The following is a 26,839-nucleotide window of genomic DNA, read 5'->3' as shown; positions in this document are numbered from 1 at the left end:
AACACTGCGTGTCAGTCTTTGTGGACTTAAAGAAGGCATACAACTCCATAGACTAGGAGGTCCTGCTGAACATCCTAAATGAGTTCGTGGTTGACCTTAAACTGCAGGTATTAATTAGAGCTACCCTAAAAGACACAAAATCCAAAATAAAATTCCTTGTGTCTCTCAGATTCCTTTGATGTCAGAACAGGCATCAGGCAAGGTGATGGCCTGTCTCCAATGCTTTTCAGCTGCATGCTTGAAAAGATCATCAGAACCTGGTGCAAAAGGTTAATGGAAACCAACTACACCCTGTTGAAAATTGGAATCAGATCAAAGGGGATCAAGGTAGACTGCTTGGCCTTTGCTGATGATGTAGCCATTGTGTCAAACGACATAGACACCACTAGAGTTCAAATCGAACTGTTAAAAGAAATCGCTGAACAAATATCATTTGAGAAAACAGAAGTCCTGACTAACATTAAAGACACCCCACCAGAGCTCCGTACAAAATATGGTTTCATCGCCCAGGTAGACAAATTCAAGTACGTGGGTGAGATCATAAAGAAAAATGGACTAGACAGGGAAGTGCTTAGGAAACGGATAAGCAAACTAGAAACAGTTACCAAACATCCCGCCAATCTACAACAAAAAATGCCTTTCCTAGAACACTAAGATGCATCACTATGAAACAGCTTTGAAGCCAGTAGCTTTGTATGCAGCCGAAACCTTATCCCTAAATGCTGATGAAAGACTCCTCGAAGAACTGGAGGAAAAAGAACACAAAATCAATAGAAGAATCCTAGGATCCAAGTACAAGAATGGCATTCATCAAAACGGGTCCAAAAAGGAAGTCTACAGTAAACTAGAAAACAATACAGACACAATCTGTAAAAGGTGGGCATGATTTTATGGTCAACTCAAACAAGTGGATGGAAATAGGTTAATCAAAAATATAGTTTTTGATTCAAAACCAAAAACTACAATGCCATAGTTTAAAAGCACCAAAGAAGGCCTCCAGATGCTACATATCAAACCCGAAGATGCTTTTGACAGCAGAGTTCTTTTCCAAAAGAAGATAGGGACAAACAGAATAACCCAAGATGAGTAATTGAAAAGAAGAGATGGTGTCCTTTGGACAGAAGAGCGCAAGCAGATCCACTCACAACGAATGAGGGAAATCTGTGCTCAGAAAAAAACCAGGCTCAGTGCTAAGTGCAACAAGACTTAAAATCGTCCTAGATGGCCACAACGAATAAATAAATAAATAAATAATAAATAAAAAAGAGCCCAGTCTGGCCCAGGCAGCCAGAAACAATGGTTGGTTGTGTGTGTGTGTGTGTGTGTGTGTGTGTGTGTGTGTGTGCGTGTGTGCGTGTGTGCGTGCGTGCGTGCTGTGTTTTTTGTGTGAATGTGTGTATATGTTGTCTGTTTCAGAAGGAGGCCTCATGGCTGAAAGCTTACGCATCTACTAGTCTCTTTGTTGTGCCTGTCTGGGAATCAACATCTCCACTATATAGTGAGTGCAATGTATGCTTTTCATAATATTGTCATTATTCCATCCTGGATTTTCCATTTTTTAATTTAAACCATTAACTTTTCCTGTTTGTGTGTTCACACTGTCTAACAGTGATGTTGGTATTTGATGACTACATCACATGTCCTAGCTCTGAATAATTGCTGTCATTGAGCAGCGAGATCATGTGACATGAGCCATGATTGGCAAAAGCACATTGAGCATCCCAATCTTGATGTCAGTGCTTTGGAAGCTACCGCGCTGTATTTGGTGGAATTTGTATTTATACTTTCGTAATATGAAAATATACAGTGTACATGTTAACACGCATCAAAAATCTTTCCAAAATACATTGTTTTATGCTGGTTTTCATTTCCTAAAGTGCTGAGAAGTTCTATGCCGGTGTATAAAACCTTTACTGTTCAAAGGTTTAATAAGCTTTACAGCTCTGAGGGAAAAGTATATTTCACTTAACACAGAATAAAATGTACCTTCACCTGGGATGCAGTGTATTTTCGCCCAGGAAAAAATGTGTTTTCACCCAGGAAAAAGCGTTTTCTTTTCAACCAGGCAATCTGGGATTTTTACCTTCTTCAGTTACACAACTTGAGGAAGCATCTATTTTAATGTCCACTTGGAGTATCAAATGCTGCAGTTCATACTGCAGGTGTTGGTTGTTAGAAATCGTCATAGTTCTGTGTCACAATCTGTTCAAAAGTGCTTTCTTGTTCACAGGATGGTGAAAACTGTTTGCACTGGTCAGTGTGGGCTGGTCTCTTGTTTCAATGCAGGGATGGACATTATTTACATCATTGACAAAATGTAGCAGTACACTTTTACTATGAGGTCATATCAAGAAAGTATTGTCTGTGTACCACAGGAATAAGATGGGCATAATATCAGAGTTCAGTGCTTTGCTTGTTCTTTTTTTCTGTTTTGTCATAATATTGATCACAGTACAGGAAGTACATTGTAGTTAGAACATGGTGAAACAACTTTACAGTCCCAGGTGCAAACTGGCCAAAAGATCCAGTGTATTGTAGGTGGTGATTGTTACAACCTCTTTTTGTTTTCCTTTCCTTGTTCTCAAGTAATATGAATAAGCTCCCATCATTCTTCCAGGGTGATATTAGATTTTGATGACTTTTGTTAAGGTGCAGCTAATAGTTAGCATTACATCCTTCACTGATTTGTGTGAGAGATGTCTAATGCACTGCATATTCTGCTAGCAATGGCTGGTTTCATTATATGTCATGGGGCTAGAGAAAAACGAAGGCTTTTGTTCAGCCATGCAACAGAGCTGTTGTCCAGTTCTTGGCTGGATAGGTTAACCACTGTCCTATAGGCCCTCGTGGACTTAATGTCTCCATGTCTACTTGTCTATGATTTAAGTGCTCAGACTTGCTACACTGCTTAAGTTTCTGGTTGCACGAACTAGTATGCTGCTGCACTACTGTTGCTATGTCTACCCATTCTCAATCGAATGGCAACAATGCTGCTGAGAGAAATAGGTGACATTCAACTAGGCTTTCGATATTAAGATAAAGTTCACACTTCGCCTGTCATATCCTGTACATTACTGTGGCATGGCTAGTCTTCTTTAAAATTATGTCCACTGTAGTACTTTGAATAGAGTGCTTAACTGTCCCAAAGTTAGGAAGTACCTCCTTGTACCAACAGTGTTTCAAAAATGCTAGAGAACTCAGCAGACATATTGTCATTTCTGCACTTTTTTAGACAATCTCTCACTGTGCCACCTAATGTCACATGGTCCCAGAGTCTTCCTGCACATATGCCGATTTGTTTGCTCCTCTGGAAGGTTCCGGACACTGCTACTGTACTTACATAAATAGTGCACCAATTGTCAGTTAAAAAAAGGGCCATATCTGAAAATGTTTCATGAAGTCTTTCATTAAAATTAAATACCCTGTGCTGCAACAAAGGGAAGTTAAAGCTATTACCAGAGATTAAACAAATAAATTATATTATTCTTTGTATCTTAATCACACAAATAAAATTTATTTTGCCCATTACAATGATCTTAAATAAAATGATATTTCTCACAAGAACATGTTGCACTAAACTGACAAATATAACATAACACTTATATCTTCTGATTATTGTAATAGTAGTAAAAACAATAACTGTTTTCGTAGCATCTTTGGGAGCTGGCTGTAGAAGATATGAAACTTTTTTTACAACTGAAGTTAATAAAGGACTTCTTTTTGCTTGGTCGAGGAGAACTCTTTGCTGAATTCATGCACCAAGCAGAAAGTATCCTAGATAAGGTCCCATCCAGAACTTCAAAGAGAGGTAAGGATACATAATTTATTTTACAAAATTTTCCTCTTCTTTTGGTAAACCATAAGCTGTAGGCAACAATGTATGTCAGGAATTAATAGGTAGTTTAAGACTTGTGTGGTAAAATAGACTACATCATTTAAAAACATTGACAGTAGCGATCTTTAAGTGCTGTTGCGCAGTAATACAGAATGTTCAGCAGAAATAAATACTGATAGAAAACTGTTCCTGTTGTATGAAGAAAGCACTTTGTAAACAGTGCAATGGGAGATACAAGAGTAGATGGGAAAAAGCAGTTGATAGGCAACAAAAGAATGTAGTAAGATAATTTAGTCAACCATTTTTAAAAGAATGTAATAAGATAATTTAGTCACCCATTTTTGTGTGTGTGTGTGTGTGTGTGTGTGTGTGTGTGTGTGTGTGTGTGTTCTCTCAGCTGGATGTTTAATTGTTCTAAATGTTGTCTGTTACAAAATAGACTAATGAGGGAAGTGTTACAAAGCTAGACTAACCAGGTAAGTGCAATTTCTGTCTACCACAATGCAGTATTCCTAACTGTTGTTAAGTGAATGGGTAACATGGAATACAACTAACAGTGATTGTTCAGGATAATGTGGTTTCAGTTGAAAATGATGGTGAAAAAGTGTATGAGATAACATGTATAGCTGCAGGAAATTGTTTATAACTGAATAAAATATTATTAAGGACAATGAACTTTCAAAGAAAAGGGCCATTTCTGTGTTTAGTGACACTGCTGACAAAAATAGAATTCTGGCACAACATAGCTATTACATTTTTGGAAATGAAGGTGGGCATGAGACGTTATTCATCTGTGAAATTCTAAACACATGAATAGTACCAGTTTGCTGTGGTATAAAATGTCGAAGTACAGCATTTAACATTACTACCCCATGAAAATATACTGAAAGTTGATCATGCTCCTTAAATTATTGAGCTGATAAATACAATCACTGCTTGCGAGTGATGCAATCCTTAAATGTTAAAGAAAGGCCATGATGATTAAAATAGGATGTGTTGGTGCAGGTTCTTTCTTGAAGTAACATTGCATTAAGTGTTGTAGTTTTTTTTCCAGAAGGTGAAAATATATATAGGGACTTTGGAAAATGTTACACATATCATTCCAAACTAAGACAACTGCACATCAATATTGGCACATTGTCAGAAGAGAGTATGTGTTCTGGGTTATCTTCAGAGACAGTTTTGCTGTTATATGGATAACAGGGCCTCACAGTGTGCAAGTGAAATGGCATGGCAGCTGGGAACATACTTCGAACTTTACATATGTGGGACAGTACAGTCCTTGTGGACAAAATTGCATGCAGAAGCACCGGGAGATTGTGGTGGTATATGAACCTAATGCAGTATCATGTGCAGCCATTGTGAAAAGGTGTCAGCAATTTGACCAAGTGTCTATAATGACATAAAATCATTGTATGAGCTCTTGATATTTATCAATAAAGTTGTCTGTCATGATTATTTATGTGCTTAGTTTGAAAAATGTAGATCTTAGCACTTGTCAGCCTCAACCATAATCAGAACAGGTAAAGAGAACAAGTGAGAAGTAATTACAATAACACATCCATAGAATAAAATGAAGGCGCACCACATTTAAAATCTTGATGCACTGTATGTTGTCATTTCACATGTGCAGGCCTTTAGGTGGCATTAAATTCAATTGGACTTGTCATGTTAAAACTCACAATGATATCTACAAATTAAACTTAGTCATTCTATAAAAAATAATCTAAAAAATTACTGACTTGGACTTGACACATTAAAATTTAAATTAACGTCTATGTATTAAGCAAACAGTCTGTAGTATATGAAGGGCTGGGCCTCTGCATATTCAGCCACCACACTTGTGAATATGCTTTGTGGGCTAGACGTGACCCTTGCAAGCTGTTTGCCAACGTAAAGATTTGATAAGCTGTATACTGTCAAGCCTCCTGCAGCTGGCACAGCATCCGGGGATACATGGTGTGCAGGTCACAGTAAACAGTGGTGCAGTTGCAGGCACCTATATGCATCCATGCGGGCACTTGTCCGTATGACACTGCGCCTCTTCCACTGACAGGAGAGTACTTAAGTTGCCATTCAGCTCCACAATGGCCATTTCTGCTGTGGGCTCCAGACCGATCGCCAGCTGCCCTTGAGCCTACACTTTGGACCACAATGCCTGATGCTGTTGCTACGCATCAGATGTGCCATGCCACATCTGTGCTGGGATTACAGCCAATGCCCACACATCAACCACTAGACGTGACCCTTGCATACAGGACCTGTGGCATCGGACAGCAGCTCTGGAAGACCCGCTTCCTCATCTCATCATCACTACTGATGATTGTGGGCTTCGTCACAGTGGCCTCTGTTGCACATAGTCACAGAAGTACATTTCAGTTGTACTCATGGGTGGCGCTTCATACTCTAAAGCTGTTCAGAGTTAATCCATGGTTAATAGACAAAACAGTCGTAATTCTAATGTGTGCACCCCAGTCACACCTTTGCACACTGCTTGGCAAAGGGTTATTATATAGTCATTTCTTTAAAAAAAATCCATAAAAATAATGAAATGGATAATTATATTGATAAAAAAATTAGGATACTCGTATCTCTTAAATCTGTACAAGGCAGAGCTTAACGGAACTTTTCACTTTGCTGTAAAGTGTGTAAAGCTAAAATGCAACCTCTTTTTTTTGTAATTAGTGAGAAATGTAACATAATGACTTTATTACTGAAAGACATAGCAATGGTGTTAACATATAGCCAAAAAAAGAACTGCAGGCTTTAGTGTCATCCTCATTTCACGGCCGTTGTGTTTACTTCCGGTGTTGACAATACAAATGCGGCCATATCTGCTGTGGCCCACAGCTAAAGCACACGTGATGGACAACAGGCAAGCGCCATCTCAGTCCAGCCTGCCCCCACACTGCTACAGTAGTACAGTCAGTTCCACAAGAAAGTGTATGTGATAATTTTAAATGTAACATCCGCTGCGACATCTCTGGTAGTGGTCTCGAAAATCTGCAATTAGTGTGCTTTTGCACAGTGTATAGATAAGCAGTGTGAGAGTTGACTGCTTTGTTTTGTCGGTTGCAGTTTAAAATGAGTGCAAAATATCTGAAGTGCCACTTATTTATATTTATGTATTTATCAAAAATACCTTTTGATGTCCATTAAGAAGCTATTTGGTTTGAATGGGGCAAACTGGGTGCTTCAAGAGGATCATGATCTGAAACATTGCAGCTATCTCTGTATGAGGTGGTTCCAAGACAATGGGATAGGATGGATGGATTGGCCTGCAATGTCTCCAGATGCAAATCTGATCGAGAATGTTTGGTCGTATGTTAAGATGAAGCTTAAAGGAAAGCCAATATATACCTTGAAGCAGCTGTCATGTCAAATCAGGGTGATAAGGAGATCATTACCAAGAGAATATGCAGAAAATCCCATGAAAAGCATACCAAAAAGGTGTCTAGCTATAATTGATAATGGCGGCGATTGGATTACCTACGTCCAGTTAGTATAACATGTAATTTCATGTAAACATATATTTATAATAGTGTCCTTTATTTCATACAGATAACAGCACACTGACTGCAAGTCTTGGAAATTACTTCTCATTTATTCTGTTTATCTGATGTTCTGATGGTGACTGTGGCTGAAACACATTAAGGTTTGTAATTTAAAAAATAAAAATGTAAATGGCGATGAAGATAGACATTTGTACTGAATTTGATAAAGACAGTACAGATGATGATGCTGATTAAAAAAAGGCCATTGATATAGACCAGACTGGTTAATGTGGAATTGATTCACAGAAATCACAGAATAACTATCGCAGACATAGGTCAGCAGATGCACATCTCAAAATGCACTGCTTATTTTATTGGCTGAGGTCATTTGCAATATTGCTAGGTTCATTGTCACTTGGACACAAAGGCACAAGGCCTAATGGCACAACTTGACTTCCTTGAGTGCTACTCTGTGGAAGGCAATGACTTCCTAAGCCGCATTATTACAAGTGGTGGACATGGGTCAATCATTTCCCAGCAGCAACAAAGAGTGTGTTCATGGAATGAAGAGGCACCTCCTCACCTCTGCAGAAGAAATGCACAGTTGTATCATTGTCAGGAAGGACTGCATCATCGGCAGGGAAGGTCATGGCTGCTGTTTTCTTTGACTGTGGAGGAATTGTATACTTAGAGTTTATCACAAAGGGCACAACTATTACAGCTGATATGTACTATGGAACTTAGACATCATTGCTAAATAGCAAGAGGCTTAAAAAAATGGGCAAAAATATTTTTTTTTGTGCACAACATTACAACGCTCCAGATGGCGCACACAATATAAACTTGGCTCAAAATTTTCAGCTGTAGTGCAACATGTGATTATAATCATCTCAGCAAGCTGAAAGAACATCTGGAGGGGAGGAAGAGATTTTCCAATGATGAAGATGTTTACTTAGTGGTTCCAAAATGGCTCTATGAGCAAGGAGCGGATTCCTGTTGTCAAGGAATTGAACGACTGGTAGAATGTTCAGACTGTTGTGCACAGAGTGTTGGTGACTATGTTGAAAGACATTGTCATGTATTTTTGTCACTTTGTAGTGTGATGCAGCATTCAATTAAAGATACCTGGCCTGCGACAAAAATGTTTAACTTACTTTTTGAAGTTCCCTTTATAGCCCAGTCAGTCTCCAACATAGTAGTCCATAAAAACAAATGGCGAAAAACATGTGGCTTCTGCCACATTTATATTTCAGCTTTAAATATAGCATTGTTAAGTTCATTTTCAATTAGTTGGTTTCATATAACAATTATTTTAGTTTGTTTATTATTTTGTACATTGCCCAAATCCTTGTTTTTCCTTGAACAATCATGTTTTTATTACATTACTTCAATAATATATTTAAAATTGAGTTTTGGTACATTGGTTTTGATTTTCTGGAATGTCATTAATTTTTCCACCAATATCAAGTTTCAACCTCATGAATTTAGTAATTTAAGTTGGGTTGTTTGGGGGAGGAGACCAGACAGTAAGGTCATAAGTCTTATCGGATTAGGGAAGAATGGGGAAGGAAGTTGGCCATGCCCTTTCAAAGGAACCATCCCGGCATTTGCCTGGAGCAATTTGGGGAAATCACGGAAAACCTAAATCAGGATGGTTGGACACGTAATTGAACCGTTGTCCTCCCAAATATGAGTCCAGTGTATTTAACAAGGAACTACAATTTTACAACAGAGCCAAACTTTAACTAAAATTTATGAATTTAAATTATGTTATCAATGAGGTACAACATGCCTGTGTATTTTTTTTCTGACATTATTAACTTTTATATTTATGAAAATAATTTCAAATAAAAACAAAATCCTCCTATTAGTATCCAAAATGAGAACTATCTACTCAAAACCATATGACAAAGCCAAAAATCCAAGAAGACGCTTGCTGATATGCCTCAGTCCGGATGTTCATCTGAACAACCACCAGTACAAAGTATCTTAGATTCCTAATCATCATGTAAAGGTGGTGCTTAGCTGACAGTGACCATATATGTGTGTTTTACTGTGTGTGTGTGTGTGTGTGTGTGTGTGTGTGTGTGTGTGTTCCATCTACATCTAATGAAGGACTTAATCCAATCGCTAATAATATCTAGCAGTATGCTTTCAATGTGCCTGTCTGACATTCAGTGCCTCCTCTGTTTGGTGAGTAGCAATATATTCTTTTCATATTGTTATTCCATTCCAAATTTTCCATTATTAGTTAGTTATTTACATGTTCTATAGGTCATATACATAATAAATGTTATGATCAACAGATCACACACAAAACATAAATGTATAAACATAAGAGGCGTGTTTTTTAAGTAAGTACTGTTTTGAAATTAAAAAAAGATGTGCTAAGATATCTCAGTAATTTTATTTTTACATGAAAGTCTGTACCTTAATCTACGCACTGACACCATTACAATCTGATTCTTCCTTGTTTACGTTGTGTACTGAGTGTTCTAAGAGGCCTCCGATAATCGTGAGTCCCGCTGACTGTGAAGTACAGGCTGTTGTAAGATTTCTTAGTGCTAAAGGCCTAAAAGTGATCGATATTCATCATGAGATCTGTACAGTTTATGGAGGAAACATTATGAGTGATGGAATGGTAAGAAAGTGGGTGAGAACATTTAAAGATGGCCGCACAAATGTGCATGATGAACAACGGGGTGGGCATCCTTCTGTCGTTAATGAAAGTTTGGTGCAGGAGGTGGACAATAAGGTGAGAGAAAACAGACGCTTTACGATTTCCTCCTTGTGGGATGACTTGCCTAACATTTCTCGTAGTGTTTCGTATGTCATTGTGGCCGAGCACTTGAATTACCGAAAATTGTGTGCACATTGGGTACCGAAAATGTTGACCCATGTGCAGAAAACCAAATGTTTAGACAGTGTATTGACTTTCCTTGAGCGGTACCACAATGACAGTGATGATTTCTTAAGCTAAATTGTTACGGGCGATGAAACATGGGTGGCCTATGTCACACCAGAATCAAAGCAACAGTCCATGGAAGTTGAGCAAGGGCATCGTTTTGCTGCAAGACAATGCCCGTCCGCATGTGGCGAATCAGACCAAAGATCTCATCACATCTTTTCGATGGGAAACTGGAGATCATCCTCCGTACAGCTCCGATTTTGCGCCCAGTGACTACCATCTGTTCCTGCACTTGAAGAAACACCTGGTGGCCAGCATCTTCAGGAAGATGACGAAGTCAAAACAGTGGTGACCCAGTGGTTAACAAGTCAGGCGGCAGACTTCTATGAGGAGGGTATTCAAAAACTGGTACACTGTTATGACAAGTGCCTCAATATTGGCGGAAATTATGTAGAAAAGTAGATTAAGGTACAGGCTTTCATGTAAAAATAAAATTATTGAGATATCTTAGCACGTCTTTTTTTTAATTTCAAAATGGTACTTACTTAAAAAACATGCCTCATATATAGGAAAATAGAACAGTGGAAAGTCCAGAATGGAATAACAATAATATTATGAAAAGAATACATCACTACTCACCACATAGAGGAGGTACTAAGTTGCAAACAGCCACATTGAAAACACCACTAAACATTTAAGCTTTCAGCCAAAAGGCATTTTTCAGAAATAGAAAGCAGACAAACATTCACACGAGAACAACTCACATACACGTGGCTGTTGTCTTTGGTTATTGTGGACTGAGTGCGGACGGGATCTGTGTCTGAGGTGAGCAGCAATCTGGGTTGGATGGTGGTAGTAAGGAGGATACATTGGTTGGGAAGGGGTAGAGAGAGCAGGATAGGGGTGTGGGAAGGTGGTGCGCAGTCTGTGAGTGTGCAAGGACATGGTGGGGAGTTAATAAAGTTACTAGGTGCAGAGTCTAGATGCTGTGCTTTGGGGGGAGGGGGGAGACAGAAAGGTGAGAGAAGGGAAAAAGGCAAGAGTGTTTGTTGGCAGAATGAAGATGTATATAGTGCTGGACTGGGTGGAGGGAAGGTGATAAGAACGTGGGACTAGCAAAGGTTGAGGCCAAGGGGGTAGAAAAGCTGGTTGTGTTTGGAAGGATCCAGATGGCACAGGCTGTGAAGCAGTCATTGAATTGAAGCCTATTCTGTTGGGCAGCATGTTCAGCAACTGGGTGGTCTAGCTGTGTCTCGGCCACAGTTTGGCAGTGGCTGGTTATGCAAACAAACAGCTTGTTATTTGTCATGCCCAGTTTGAAAGCAGCACGGTGGTTGCAGATTGGTTTGTAGACCATTTAGCTCAACCTTTGATGGGGTAGGAGACACTTGTGAGAGAACCAGAGTAGTTAGTGTTGTGAGGATGTATGGAACAGCTATTGCATTTAGATGCATTGCAGGGATATTAGCCATGAGGCAAGGAATTGGGAGTAGGGATGGAGTAAATATGAACAAGGATGCTGCGTAGTTTTGGTGGGTGGTGGAATATCACAATGGGAGGGGTGGAAAGGATAGTTGGTATGATATTGGATTTTTGAGGGCACTAAGAGAGGTAGTGAAAACCCTGATGTAGAATATGTTTCACTTGCTCCAGTCCTCAATGGTACTCAGTCACAAGAGGAGTGCTTTTATGTGGCTGAAAGTGGATGTATGGGAGGTGGTAGGTGACTGGATAGACAAGGCTTAGGATATCTGTTTCTAAACAATGTTGGGAGAGTAATATCAGTTTTTTAAGGTGTCAAAGAGACACTTGGCATATTTGGAGAGGGACTGCCAGCCACTGCAGTTGAATCCACCACAGGTGACAAGGTTGTATGGAAGGGGCTTTTTGATATGGAATGGTGGCAGCTTCGAGTTGGAGGTATTGTTGATTAGTAGGTTTGAAATGGATGGAGGTGGCTTGTTGGTTTGAGGTTCTGGAGCAAGTTGGATAGGGTGTCCTCACCTTTGGTCTGGATCAAGATATGGTGTCATCAGAGAATCTGAACCCGAAGGAGGCATTTGGGATTCAGAATAGTTAGGAAGGATTTCTCTAGGTAGCCCATGGGCCATAGGTTGGTGCCATGTGGGTGTCCCTTGCTGTATCACGGATTTGTTTGTAGATGATGCCTTCATAGGAGAATTAACTGTGAATGAGAATATAATTGGTCATGGTGAGCAGGATGAGGGTTTTAGGTTTGCTGTCAGTCAGGCATTGGGAAAGGTAGTGTTCACTGGCGGCAAGGCTATGGGTTTTGGGCGTGTTAGTGTAGAGGGAGGTAGCATTAACAATGAAGAGCAGGGTGCTGGGTGGTAAAGGAACAGCATCTGTGGAGGGTCGGTGCAGAAAATGGTTAGTGTCTTTGGTATAAGAAGGTGGGTTATGGGTAATAGGATGAAGGTGTTGATCCATGAGAGCAAAGGTTCTCTCAGGGGGCCTCAGTGATCAACCACAATGTTGCATCCTGGACACTTGGATTCATGAACCTTAGGAGACAGACAGACTTGGCAGAGAGGTTTTGGGATGGACCCAAGGATTTGAGGAATGACTGGGATCCAGCTGTATTCCTGGTGTGGGATTACTGTGTATAAACCCTGCCAGAGTGATACCATTCCAGAAATCTAGCTGGATCACCAGTCCATCTTCAAATCCTTATACCCATCCTAGAACCTCTCCCCTGAGTCTCTCTCCCCATAAACACAACCACCCACAACACCCCTTTGTGGCTGATTACCACGCCCCTGCTGAGACAAACTCTGCTCTCATGGATCAACACCTTCAGCCTATTACCTGTAACCCACCATCCTATATCAAAGATACCAACCATTTCCTTCATCGACTCTCCATTGTTTCTATACCTGTACCACCTGGATCCTGCTCGTCACTGTTGATGCCACCTCTGTCTATACTAACATGTCCAATGCCCATGGCCTTGCTGCTACTGAATACTACGTTTCCCAATGCCTGACTGACTCCAAAACTGATACCTTCTTCCTGATCATTATGACCAGGTATGTCCTCACCCGCAATTAATTTTTCAAGAAATTGTCTACAAACAAATCTGTGGTACAGCAATGGGCACATGCCTGGCACCATCCTATGCCAACCTGTTCATGGGCCATCTAGAGAAATCCTTTCTAACTACCCTGAATCCAGAACCCCTCCTTCTAGTTCAGATTCATTGATGATATCCTTGTGATCTGGACAAATGGTGAGGACAGCCTGTCCACATTCCTGCAGAACCTTAACACCTTCTCCCCAATTCACTTATTCTGGTCCTCCTCAGACCAACAAGCCACCTTCTTTGATGCTGACCTCTGCTTCAAGGATGGGTAGATCACAACCTGTCCATGCAACATGAAACCTGTCAACCACCAACAATACCTCCATCTTGAAGCTGACACCCGTTCCATCCCAAGAAGTCCCTTCCTTCCACACAGTCTAGCCGCCCTTGTTGGTCAGATCTGCAGTGACAAGTAGTTCATCTCCAAATATGCCAAGTGTGTCTCTGAGGCCTTCGAGACCAAAATTACCCTCCCAACCTTGTTCAGAAACATCCTTACTCCCAACCCATTATCTTATGGCTCTTATCCCTTCACATTTCACAGATCTAGATGCAAGACATACATCCTCTCACCACCACCTATCCAGTCTGGTCACAGGCACCACCTATCATATCAACGGGAGGGCTACATGTGAATGCAGTTATGTGATCTACAAACTAAGTTGCAGCCACTATACTTGATTTACATTAGACGAGATTAGATTTAGTTTTTGTTTCGTAGGCCCAAAAATGAGATGATTCTAGTGAATGTGGAACATGTCAGGAAGTATGACATAAAAACATAGGACATTGAAAGCTGGTGTAACAGTCCCTAATAAGATATTCATCCATAGAGTAGAAGGAATTGCCTATCAAAAAGTCTTTCAAAATCTGTTTAAATTGTGCTTTATCTGAAGCCAAGTTTTTATTGGTTGTGGGAAATTTGTAGAAAAAAGGTGTGTTCCTTAATATTGGGCCCCGTTTTGGACCAATGTAAGTGATTTTAGTTTTTTTTTTTTTTTTTTTATATAGATTGTTCTTATACCTATTATTGATGCTATGTATTCAGTGATTGGTTGGAAATACAGACACATTATTTACAACAAATTTCTTTAATGAATAAATATACTGAGAATCAGTAGTTAGAATACCCAGTTCCTTGAAAAGGTTTCTGCATGATACTCTTGAATTTACACCACAAATGAGTCTTATTAAACGCTTTTCCGTTGTAAAATCTTTCACTCGCTCTGACAAGTTGCCGCAGAATATGATCCCATGTAACATAATAGAATGAAAGTAAGCAAAATATGCAAGTTTTTTTTTATATTTATATATCCTAATCTGACATTATTTGCATTCCAAATACAGACATGTTTAAGTGCTTCAGCAGTTCTGTATTTGCCCTACCCAACTGAATTTATTATTGAGTTGTAATCCCAGAAACTTAACACTGTCAATCTCTTTGATCTGCAAGTCTTCTTATGTTATACACATGGTGAAAGATCATTTCTTACAGGTTCTGGATCTTTTCAAAGTTTAATAACATGGAATTAGCTTTAACCTATTTATTAATATTAGTGAAATTTTGATTAGCAGCCATTTCTAAATCTGTACTTGCTATTTATTGCAATGTTTGTATCATCTGCAAACAAAAGAAATGTAGCATCTGGCAATTTGACAGATGAGAGGTCGTTAATATACACAAAAAAAGTCACAGGCTCGAGATGGAACCTTGAGGAACACCACATGTAATTAATTTCCAGTCAGATGAAGAATGATTGCTTATTCCACAGGTATTTCACAAAGACCCCCTTTTGTTTCCTGTTAATAAGGTAAGATTCAATTTACTCCAGAGAATGCTGTGATTCACACAGTCAGAGGCTTTTGACAGGTCACAGAAAATGCTAGTAGCCCCTAAATTGATACCTAATGAATAAAGAACATTTACACTGTATGTGTAAATAGCCTTCTCTTATATCAGAACTGTAAGGAACCCAAACTGTTACTTGGACAATATATTATTTTCAATCAGATGGCTTGAAAAGATGCTTGAACACAACCTTTTCAAATATTTTTGAAAAAGCTGGCAAAAATGAAATTGGTCAATAGTTTGTGGTGTCCCCCTTCTGTAAAGAGGCTTAACTTCAGCATGTTTTAGCCAGTCTGGAAATGTTCCACTGAGAAGAGATTGAGTACACAAATAACTTCAGATAGAACTCAACTCACTTGACCACTCTTTGATTAACTCATTGCTATATTATAATAATCACTAGAATACTTTGATTTTAAGGATTTTATTATGGATGTTACTTCTTTGGGAGATGTGAATGTCATTTCCATTTTACTGAAGTTATTTGTAGAGATTGGTCTCAGATATTCCACTGCATTCTTTACTGAATCTGATGATGCCAAGCATTCAGTAACAGAAACAAAGTACTTGTTTAAGAGGTTTGCAACACTTTGTATGCTTGCTATTAAAGTCTCATTTATTTTTAGATCTGTTTGTTCCTCTTCCTTTCTGGCCCCACCTGTATCTGTCTTCACTATACCCCATATAGTTTTTATTTTGTTGCCTGATATAATTATCTTTTTCTCATAATAAAGCTGCTTGGATTTCTGGATTTCTTGCTTCAGTGTTATCAGTATTCTTTGTAGTGCATTACAATGACAAATCATAGCTGCTCGTAGATAGTAGATACAGTCTTCTTTCCCTCCCACATGATATCTTTATTCCTTGTGTATCTTTATTCCTTGTGTAATGAGTGATTTATTTTTAGACTTCTGTTTGATGTGATTTGAGCCAGAAGTATTGTAAACACCCATACAGTTAATGTATTTGAGCAATCTCCTAAAACTCTGTTTTTTACTAGTTTATTACTGTCCTGTACTGAGATTTAATAGACTTTATATTATGACAAGTTTCACCATTTGACATAAGATGCTGCATGTCATGATCACATAGCCTACTTACTATTGGTTCTGTGATATGACTTATTTCTTTAGGTTTGTCTACAAAGACAATATCACTAGCAGTCTCCGAGCATTTACTTACTCTAGTTTCAAAGTTTACAGTAGGAATCAAATTGAATGTCAGGGTTACTGATTGCAGTAATTGTTTACTGGCAGAGATTGTCAATAAATTCATATTTAAATCACTAGCCATCACTACTTCCCTTTTTTTTTTAACTGTGAGATGAGACAACATAGCTTCCAGATTTTTTATGAAGAGGTTAAAGTTTCTTGAACGTGCTTTGTATATACACACACACACACTATTATAAAGGACTTATTATGAAATACTACTTCTGTTGCACAAACTTCTAAATGCTGCTCTGAGCAAAATATATTACTATCGATATTTTTGAAATTAAAATAGTTTCTCACAAATGTGGCAACTCCTCCATTCTCCATATCTTCTCTACAGAAGTAGGAGATTAACTTGAAGCCTGTAACATTTAACATATCTATACCAGTGGTCACATGATGTTCAGAGGTTTCTATGTGTGCATGACAGCCAACAAGCTGTCTATCTGCTTGCATGGCCACTGCTGAACTGTAGCTAAGAGGCAGCTGGACCACCCAGTTGCTGAACGTGCTGCCCAACACGTGCTGCCACACTTCATTGATTGCTTCACAGCCTTCGCTATCTGGACCCTTCTTAAAACATGCCCTTTGTTCCCCAAAGCCCCCCCACCCTCAACCTTCGCTAGTCTGTCTTTCACCTACCTGTCCCCATACCTGCCCCCACTCCAGCAATGTACACACCTTCATTCCACCAACACATTCACTAGCCTTCACCACTTCCCTTCCTTCTCTCCTCTCCATTTTCTGCTTCTCCCCCACCCCCTAATCTGACTCTGCAGCTAGCAGCCCTACCATGTCCCCACCACATCTCTGCTCGCTCTTACAGAGAGCACAATACATTCCCCTCCCCTCCCAGCCCCATGCCACCTCCTTACCCCACCCCTGGATTGCCATTCATAAAAGACACAGTTTCAATCTGCATTCAGGCCACAGCAGCCAGAGACAATGAGTAAGTGTGTGTGAACTGTCGTGTGAATGTGTGTGTGCTGTCTATTTCCAAAAGAGAAAAAAAAAATCCTTTTGGCATAAAGCTTAAATGTTTAATAGCCTTTTCATTGTGCCTGTTGTGACTTAAAGCCTTGTCTGTGTCGCAAATAGCAATCTATCCTTTTCATAATATTATTGTTAAAGATGAAGAAATATATTTATATGGCTACATACTGGACATTTATAAGATTTCTGTAAAAATGACTATTTCTGTACAAGAATTCCTGTACATTAAAGGAGGCACCATTAAGGAAATGGTTCCGTTATTAGTCAGACATTTTATTTCCATTGTCAAAGAGTTTTACAGCTGCATCTTTCACCCATTTTCAGTGTCAAAGTTAGATTCACTGAAGGGTTATGCAGATCATTTTTCATTCTTAAGTTGTACTCTGTTGTTCTCAAACTCAGATGGATGGTTGATTATGGATTCCATAAGTGAACAAATTTACTGTGAGGCTTTGATCAATATCCCCAGCTGCTTAAAGAGATGTCTGCAGGACTCTGACAGAGTACTAATTAGCAATTATTTTCTTTTGTGCAGTGAATACTTTTTGCCTAAATAAGAAGTTCCCCAGAACACTATCCTATAAGAATCTGTGAATGAGAAAATACAAAATTTGTTAACTTACTGATTGCTATATCCCCAAAGTTGACATGGGAAAAGTGTCCAAACCTAAACATTTTAGCAGTTTTAACATGCGGTATTTCCACTTCAGGTTTTCATCAGTGTGTTCCCATAAGAAATTGGGACTTTCTACGTAGCTTATTAGTTCTTGTTGGTATAGAAGGTTAATAGGAGGAGGGTATTTTTGGCAGTACAAAACGGGATGAGTTATGTTTTTTGCAAGTTTAAAGCTTGCCGGTTTGTTCAGAACCACTCAGGAAATTACACAAAAACATAATTTCCTATTTTACCTACTGAAGTTTCTTTGCTTGTGTTTAGTACAATGCTTGTTTTGCTTGTGCAAGCAATACAAACATTGTACTAAACACAAGCAAAGAACCATCAGTAGGGAAAAAAGAAGAAACTCTACTGTATGGTTAAATATTGATGCATCTTCTTGAGTAAAATATTCCTGAGGTAAAATAGTCCCCCATTCAGATCTTTGGGCGGAATCTACTCTGACGTGCTCCTGGTGGAGAATGGAACTTAGTTCCCTTACTGGGACAGGTAAATTAGAAAACTTAAAAAGGAAGTGGATAGGTTGAAGTTGGATATAGTGGAAGTTAGTGAAGTTTCATGACAGGAGGAGCAGGACGTCTGGACAGGTGGATACTGGGTTGTAAATACAAAATTGAATAGAAATTATGGAATAGTGGGTCTAATAATGAATAAGAAAATAGGAATAGGTAAGCTACTATGAACAGTGAAGTGAACACATTATCATAGCCAAGATAGACGTGCAGTAAAACCAAGAACTGCCCCAATTTAATCCCCGTACCACAGAAAAGATTATAGAAATGAGTGTCAGTAGTGAATGTAGAAATTCAGATTATTTGTAGAAAGTGAGGCTAATAAGTATTTTTTAATTTCCTTTTGAATTGGTAGCGATGTAACTCACACAGATGTTAAATTTCTGAATCAAGATATTCAGATTGTTTGTAGAAAGTGAGGCTAATAAAGTATTTTTTAAATTTCCTTTTGAACTGGCAGAGATTCTCACTTTACTGTTTTATTAGGGGTTCAATAACACTTAGGCGGTTTTTTGTTCTACTGATTTTTATTTGTATGAACTAGTTTTCGGCTTCTTAGGTCATTTTCAGATAACTATTGGCTATTGTTTACAAGGAGCTTGTGTTCGTATGAACCAAACATTCTGGACTAAGATACAATGCACTTACGTAAGATCTTTAGTTGTGGTATTGTCTTTGGAATTGTCAAACGGCTCTTTTCACTTTTTGTGCTGTAAAATTGTTCTTCAACATAATAAATCACATTTTATGGTTTGTCAGTACCATGTATGATAACAATTAGAATTATTTAGAATACACACTATTACAAAATTACAATTTTTTGGTATTTGTTGTGAACCGTTGCACTGGACACTAATTGTTGGTTGTACAACAGCAATGTTTTCTTTGGGGGTTACATTTTGTTATTAGAAAAATTGTGCATTAATAAATACTAAAATTACATTGTTAGAGTTGAGTTACAGTTAGGAATGTAAACACATAGGGGATATTACATTATATTGGGGTGTGAATTTGTTTACTATTGGGACACTTTGTGGTTAGTAGCAAGTTTACTGTATTGTGTAAAGTTTAAGAATGGTGATGTGCTCAGTTGTATTTGGTCATTTATAACCAACTGGGGATTTAGAGCTAAGTGTTCGTTAATTTCAAGTGCTTCTAGTATGCTGAGTTTTCTGCCTTTGTTGGGTGTGAGCTTGTTGAATATCTAACCACCAAAGTACATTACTCCATTCTTAACTCTGGAAATGAAAATTATTTGTTTGCTTTGCATTGCGATTGTGCATATCACAATTCAGTTGACAATGATTTTTATTATTAGTAAGAAAGTTCAGTAAGGATAAATATATTGGGAAGTGAGTGTCAAATGAGTGTAAAAACTCCAAGATCCGTAAAGGAGCTTGTGCAAGATGTGTGATTAATTACTTTGCACGATAATCTTACTGCTCCCTTCTACTGAGGAAACACTTTTTACTTCAGGTCCAGTGGCCCAGAAGGTAATTAAAAAATAGGGAGTGAAACAATGCAAAGTATCCAACACTCGTTTCTTTCAGTCAACACAATGACGGATGCTTCTAAGGATATAACATGCCAGACTGAGCTTCTTAATTAATTTAACAAAGTGTTGACGCCATTTAACTTGTTATCCAACTGGGCCCCAAGTTATTTTGTACACTGGGCTTCATTTGATATGTGATCATTAATGTCTACTTCTGTTGTTAAAAGATTGTTTGTTTGAAATTGCATTAATGCAGTGTTAGTCTTTGCATGATTAAGAGTTAATATGCTATCTGTGAAACACTTGTAGGCCAGTTGAGCTATTAACTGAACTGTGTCTGCTAGGGTTGAGTTTGGACCATTTACTAGTATGTGTGTGTCATCAGGAAATATTACAGTTTTTTTAACTGCACTGTAAAGTACCGGTAATTAAGAGATCATTAACGTAGGTTACAAATAGTTCCTGTGCCGTTCCACATGTTATGTTTCCCCATTCTGAGGTTATTTTCATGCCTGAGATACAGTTTATTAATGAGAAATTCTGCTTTCAGTTATGGAGGTAAGATTCCATCCAAGCAAGGGGATGCCATTAATACCGTAACACTTTACTTTTGCTAACAAAGGAAATAAATTTCCTGACAGAGTCCAAAATCATTGTGAATATTTTGTGAATAAAACTGTCTAGATTGCTTAATATACACATTTATTTACAGTGTTGTTTCGGCTACTGTCATCAGATCAAAACTTAGTTCTTTTAAAACAGGGTTCAGTGTTAGTATCAACAAAACCTATGCCAACTCAGCATCGAGTTGACATTCCTGTGAGACTTAGATTTTATTGATATTTGCACTGAACTTTGTTTTACAGGTTATAAGTTTTGATCTGTTAATGACAGTAGCTGAAACATTATTATAAATGAAGGCATATATTAAATGATCTAGACACTTTATTCAAGAAAGATCCACACAGTCAAATGCTTTGCTATGGTTGCAGAATAGACCAACAGGGACTTTTTTTTTTTTAGCTCTATCATCCTGTCGTTTGTAAGGTTTTGTATTTCTTTCTGTGTGGAGAATCCTAGAATCCTTTACAAAAGCCAAACTGAGAGGCAATTAACATGTTCTGCTCTGTTAGTTGAATCAGTACTATCATACACCACTTTCTCAAATACATTTGAAAAGTTTAAATGCGAACATGTATACTGTGTTATGACTGTGAAAGGAACCTGTGACCATTGGAAGCAGTGCCAGAAATTCCCTCGAAAAATTGAAAAACACACACACACACACACACACACACACACACACACACACACACACAAATGTCATACTAACAAATGTACGTCCACCTGATGATGGAGGTTTCAAGCTTTGAAATGCATCGTGGTTATAAATAAACAGTGACTGGTAACAGTAAACTTGTTGTTTCATTTAATTAATAGTTGAAAAGACTGGAAGATGTAATAGAGATCTGTAGAGGTCATCTGATTGGCTCCAGTTTTTATAGGGGGATTACTACAGCATATTTCAAACTGTCAAGAAAAATGGACCAAGTCATTGATAGATTATAAAGATAACTTAAAGGTAATACTATCAAGTCGGCATAAGATTTTAATATTCTTCTAGAAACACCATCTTAGCCAACAGAATCACTTTGTACTAAGTTATAGTTATGTGCTAAGCCAAAGAGCCAGTTGCATTATGTATCACTGTCTGTTTAAAATCCTTGACATATTTTCATTATTCAGTTCTTAAAAGAGAATATTCTTCAGGCACAAAAATAAATTTGGGCACATGCAAAGGAAGTGTTATAGGATCAGTAATTTCCACAATGTATATAAATGATATAGTGGATAATGAAAGAACCTTCACGAGGCTTTTCACTGATGATGCTGTTTTATACAGATAAATTATCCGGCCGTGCTCCAAAAAATGGTAGGCCTATCTACAAAAGATCAAATCATGCACCATCTGAAAGAGAAGCATGTTATTAAGCAAAATGTGGAGCTATAAAATTACCAAATATGCAGCAACCAGTCGCAAAATCATGTTTTATTTATTCACTTTTGCAAATCGATTTGACTTTGTTTGACCTCTGCTTAAGACAGTATTACTACTCAGGGCACATATTGTTTGAAAGCACCGATGATGGCTGTTAATCAGTTGAAATCGATTTGCAAAAGTGGATGAATAAATAAAACATGATTTTGCGACTGGTTGCTGCATATTTGATAATTTTATGGTTTACAGTCACTGCACGACTTGGGAACCACATGGAGCCCACCATTCAAAATGTGGAACCTCGCCAGCCAAAACTGTTACTCATAAACTGAAGCAAGGTAAATTCAACATTCAAGATGACAGTTAATTTAACTAACACCACAAATGCAGCAAGAAAAATAAATGTTGTTTAATGGGTGATAAGTCATCTTAGAGGCCTTGCACATGAGATAAAAAGCGTAAATAGTGAAGTAAATGCTTCAGGTTTTATTAAACCTGGTGCTCGTCTTAGCCAATTGCTTCAACTGTAAACAATATCTCTCGAAAGACTATGAAGGAAGACTTTATTGTTGTAATCTGAGGTGGTGCAAATAACGGTGCACACAATGATGGTTTGCATGCTGTTAATGCCTTAAAATCTGCTCTAAACCATCTAAATGACTCAAACATCATTGTTCTCGGTATTCCACACAGGTATGACTTGCCTCAATTTTCGCGTGTTAACGGGGCAGTAGCGTATACAAACAGTCAATATGCAGAAATTTGCAACTGTTACGCAAGTGTACAAATGCTTAATGTGCAAAAGTTTAGTAGAGATCTTTACACCACTCACGGCCTTCACCTCAATCGGCGCAGAAAAAGTCACTTTGCGTCCATTATTTGTGAAATCGTCGAAAATGCTAGGAACAACGTATACTCAAAACACACACATTCGAAGAATGAGTGCTCCCCAACCCAAGGAGACTGCAGGAAAGGGTATAGACAGATGAAATTGGACAAATGGCTGCTGAAAACACCAGGTAAAGCTGATTCTTCCCAGTCTTCCAGTACATGGAAACAGATCAACTTGAATAAATGGGTAGTGAAAAAATACCAAATCCGCTCTGTCAACTGATATTTCTTTTTTAGGGATAAATGTGTAAGTGGTTCTGGAAATCAAAATCTGACTATTTACCATCAAAACATATGTAGCCTGAGCAACAAGATTAATGAAATCTTAATTAATATCCTGGAGCCACAAGGTATAGATTGTGCCCATGTTCTGTGCTTTAGTGAGCACCATGTTATGTCAGATATTGGAAACGTGCTATAGATAATTACTGCTTAGTAACATCTTACTGTAGAAAATTTATAGAAAAAGGTGGAGTAGCGATCTATATCAGAAACAGCATGACATGTAGTGTAATTAATGTGCTGAATTTTTGCATAGATCAACAGTTTGAAGTGTGTGCCATACAGCTGGTTTTAAATAATTCTTACATTGCAGTAGTAGCTTTATACTGGGCACCTTCAGGTAACTTTAGCATTTTTTTGAAACAGATAGATGCACTCTTAATATACATATTTAAACTCAGTAGAGATGTCATAGTTGTTGGAGACTTCAATGCAAATTTCCTAACAAACTCCAGAGACAGAATAGATCTTGAGAACTTGATGTCCTCATATAAACTTGCTTCTGTTGTAAATTTTCCCACCAGAATAACTTCATGAACAAAATCATTAGTTGATAATGTATTTATTGACATAACCAAGATTGATGATATAGCTGTCAGGCAAGTCCTGAATGGTCTCTCTGACCATGATGGACAAAGACCCAGCATTAACAATTCAAGTATTTGTGAAATTAATAGTGGTCCCAACTGGAAAATTACTAGGAAATCTACTGCTGAAACTATTGAGATCTTTAAATCATGTCTCCAAAATGTAGACTGGGGTCCAGTATATAATGTAGAAAATTCCAATTCCAAATACAACCTTTTCAGAAATGAAGTGGCTCTAATATTTGAAAGCACCTTCCCAAAAAGAATATATAAAACTCATACTAAAAAATCCACCAACAAGCCTTGGATTACCACTGGAATTAGGATTTCTTGCAAGAGAGAGAGAGAGAGAGAGAGAGAGAGAGAGGGGGGGGGGGGGGGGGGGGGGGGGGAGAGTTGGTACAATGCCTCAAAAAAATCAGATGACCCTAACCTTTTAAATAACTATAAAAAATACTGTAAAATATTGAACAAAATCATTCAGAAATCAAAATGTATGTATCTGTGCTCAAAAATTAATAACTCCACGAATAAAATCAAAACTATATGGGAAGTGATACGAAATGAGACTGGTGCAAATTACCCCAACAAGACCCAAAATACTGCTCTTAACAATGAAGATAAGCTAGTTCAAAATCAAGATACTGTAGCTAAAATCTTTAATGAGCACTTTTTAGCTGTTGCTGAGAAAACAGCATGCAAAGGCTCTTCAGAAAAGGCAATAAAAACTCTGAAAGAACTTTTCCCTAACTCCATAGACATGATAGGTATGGCCCCCATAACCGTGCAAGAAGTAAGAAAAACCATAGTGTCTCTAAAAAGTAAAAATTCATTGGGTGGACACAATATTTCCAGCAAACTGCTAAAAGCCAGCTGTAATCAACTCTCTAAAGTTCTAGCTCATATACTCAATTCCTCTCTAAATCAAGGTATCTTCCCTGACAGAATGAAGTATGTTACTGTGAAGCCCCTCTACAAAAAAGATGATCCCACAGATGTTTCCAACTATCGTCCTATCTCTCTTGTAACAGCATTTTCTAAAGTCTTTGAAAAATTAATATACGCCAGGATTGTGAATCACCTTGAAAAATTTGCAGTAATTAGTAAACAACAATTTGGTTTCAGATCAGGTATATCTACAACCAAAGCAATTTATGCACTTACTAATAATGTTTTAGAATGCGTAGACAAGGAAAAATTACCCGTTTGCATATTCTGTGACCTGACTAAGGCTTTAGACTGCGTCCATCACAGAATACTTTTAGGAAAAGCAGCCCAATATGGAATCCGTGGGCAAATGGGTAACTGGCTCAGATCATACCTAGAAGACAGACAACAAAAAATAGTATAAGGTGTTAACAATCTACAAGTAGGAGATGTAGAGTCTGACTGGGGAACAGTACATCATGTAGTTCCACAAGGGCCACTCCTTGGTCCCCCTCCTGTTTATTATATATATTAATGACCTACCCCTGTCCTCAAACAGTGCTAGCAATGTCACAATGTTTGCAGATGACACAAGTATAGTGACAGCCAGCAAAACCACCACTGACATAGAGTTACATGCCAACGAAGCACTTGCAAATGTTCCGAACTGGTTCACAGCAAATTCTCTAGCAATAAACCTCAGTAAAACAAATTACATGCAGTTCCAATCCAGTTACATAAGCCCAGAAGAGATTTAACATTGCACAAAAAACCAAGAGTTACAAAGCATTCAGTGCACAAAGTTCCTAGGCGTTCAGATAGATAACCGGCTCACTGGGAATTCCACAAACAGCAAACACTAAAAAAGCTTAACTCTGCAACATTTGCCATCAGAATAATCTCCAAAATTGGAGACACCAACGTATCAAAGTCTGCATATTTTGGCTAATTTCATTCAGTGATGTGCTATGGAATAATCTTTTGGGGCAATTCACCACTTTAAAAAAAAAAAAAAAAATTGTAAGCCAGAAAAAAGTAGTCCGAATTATATGTAGTGTTCCTCCAAGAACCTCATGTCGCAATCTTTTTAAACCAGTACGTCACAATATCTCCTCTCACTCATGGCTTTCATACTTCTCAATTCCTCTGAATATGAAACAAAAGAGGCATACCATCATTATAACACAAGACGGAAAGATGATATGCCCTGTGAACTGATAAATCTCTCTATGGTACAAAAAAAGGGTAAAGTACACAAGTACAAAAATCTTTAACACACACCCGAGTAATATAAAGTGTCTAAAAGAAAATAAAACGCTATTTTAAAAAAAAGCTAAAGGAGTTCCTACTGGAAAAAATGTTTCTATTCTTTAGATGAATTCTTCAGCAGGGATAAATAATTTGAGTAGTAATTCAGATTATTTCCTTTGTCATTGTATCTGTATTTTTTTTATCACTATTGTAATTCTGTGTTGTATTGTTTATTAGCTCTATTATATTATTGTGTTGTACCAGTTTTGAATCATTCATCTTCCATGTGTAATATACCAGTATGTATTGTATGGTATGATATCTATATTGTACCTGCTTTGACTCATTCCACATCCATGCGTAATCCTGCCATAAGTTTCAATGCTAGAAAATTGTAGGGAAACACAGAAAGGCTTGCAGGACGTTGACGCGTAGTAGAGGAAATGACAGTTTAATCTCTACACAAAAAAGTAACTCATTGCACATGAAAAGCAGCACAACTCATTGTATGATTTAATGATTTCAGGACCATCACTGATAGCCCTCACATCTGTTCAATATCTGGAAGTATGCATGTAGTACGATTTAAAGTGGAACAACCACGTAAAACTAATTGCAGATTAGATAGATGCCATTTGAATTCATTGGAAGAATCCTCTGGATGTGTAGCTGCCCATGAAGGAAGTAACGTAAAACCCCCCCTCATTTGACCAATACTTGAACACTGCTTGTCAGTTTGGGATCCATGTTTGATATGTCTGGTAGAAGAAATAAGAGATGATCCCAAGAAAAGCAGCATGTTTCATCACAGGTTCATTTTTGT

At 38.0% G+C, this 26,839-nt stretch overlaps 1 protein-coding gene across 1 annotated transcript in view; it reads left to right on the top strand.

Moving 5' to 3' along the window:
• The window catches only part of LOC124794797 (gamma-tubulin complex component 4), a 164,905-nt gene that overhangs the window by 94,076 nt on the left and 43,990 nt on the right, over positions 1-26,839 (top strand). The window contains exon 8 of the mRNA XM_047258454.1: positions 3,652-3,808. Coding sequence (XP_047114410.1) covers positions 3,652-3,808 — 157 coding nt within the window. The remainder of the gene's footprint in view (positions 1-3,651; positions 3,809-26,839) is intronic.

This window comes from Schistocerca piceifrons, chromosome 4, assembly GCF_021461385.2.
Source record: "Schistocerca piceifrons isolate TAMUIC-IGC-003096 chromosome 4, iqSchPice1.1, whole genome shotgun sequence".
Taxonomy (NCBI): domain Eukaryota; kingdom Metazoa; phylum Arthropoda; class Insecta; order Orthoptera; family Acrididae; genus Schistocerca; species Schistocerca piceifrons.
This window is presented reverse-complemented; position numbering and strand designations above follow the sequence as displayed.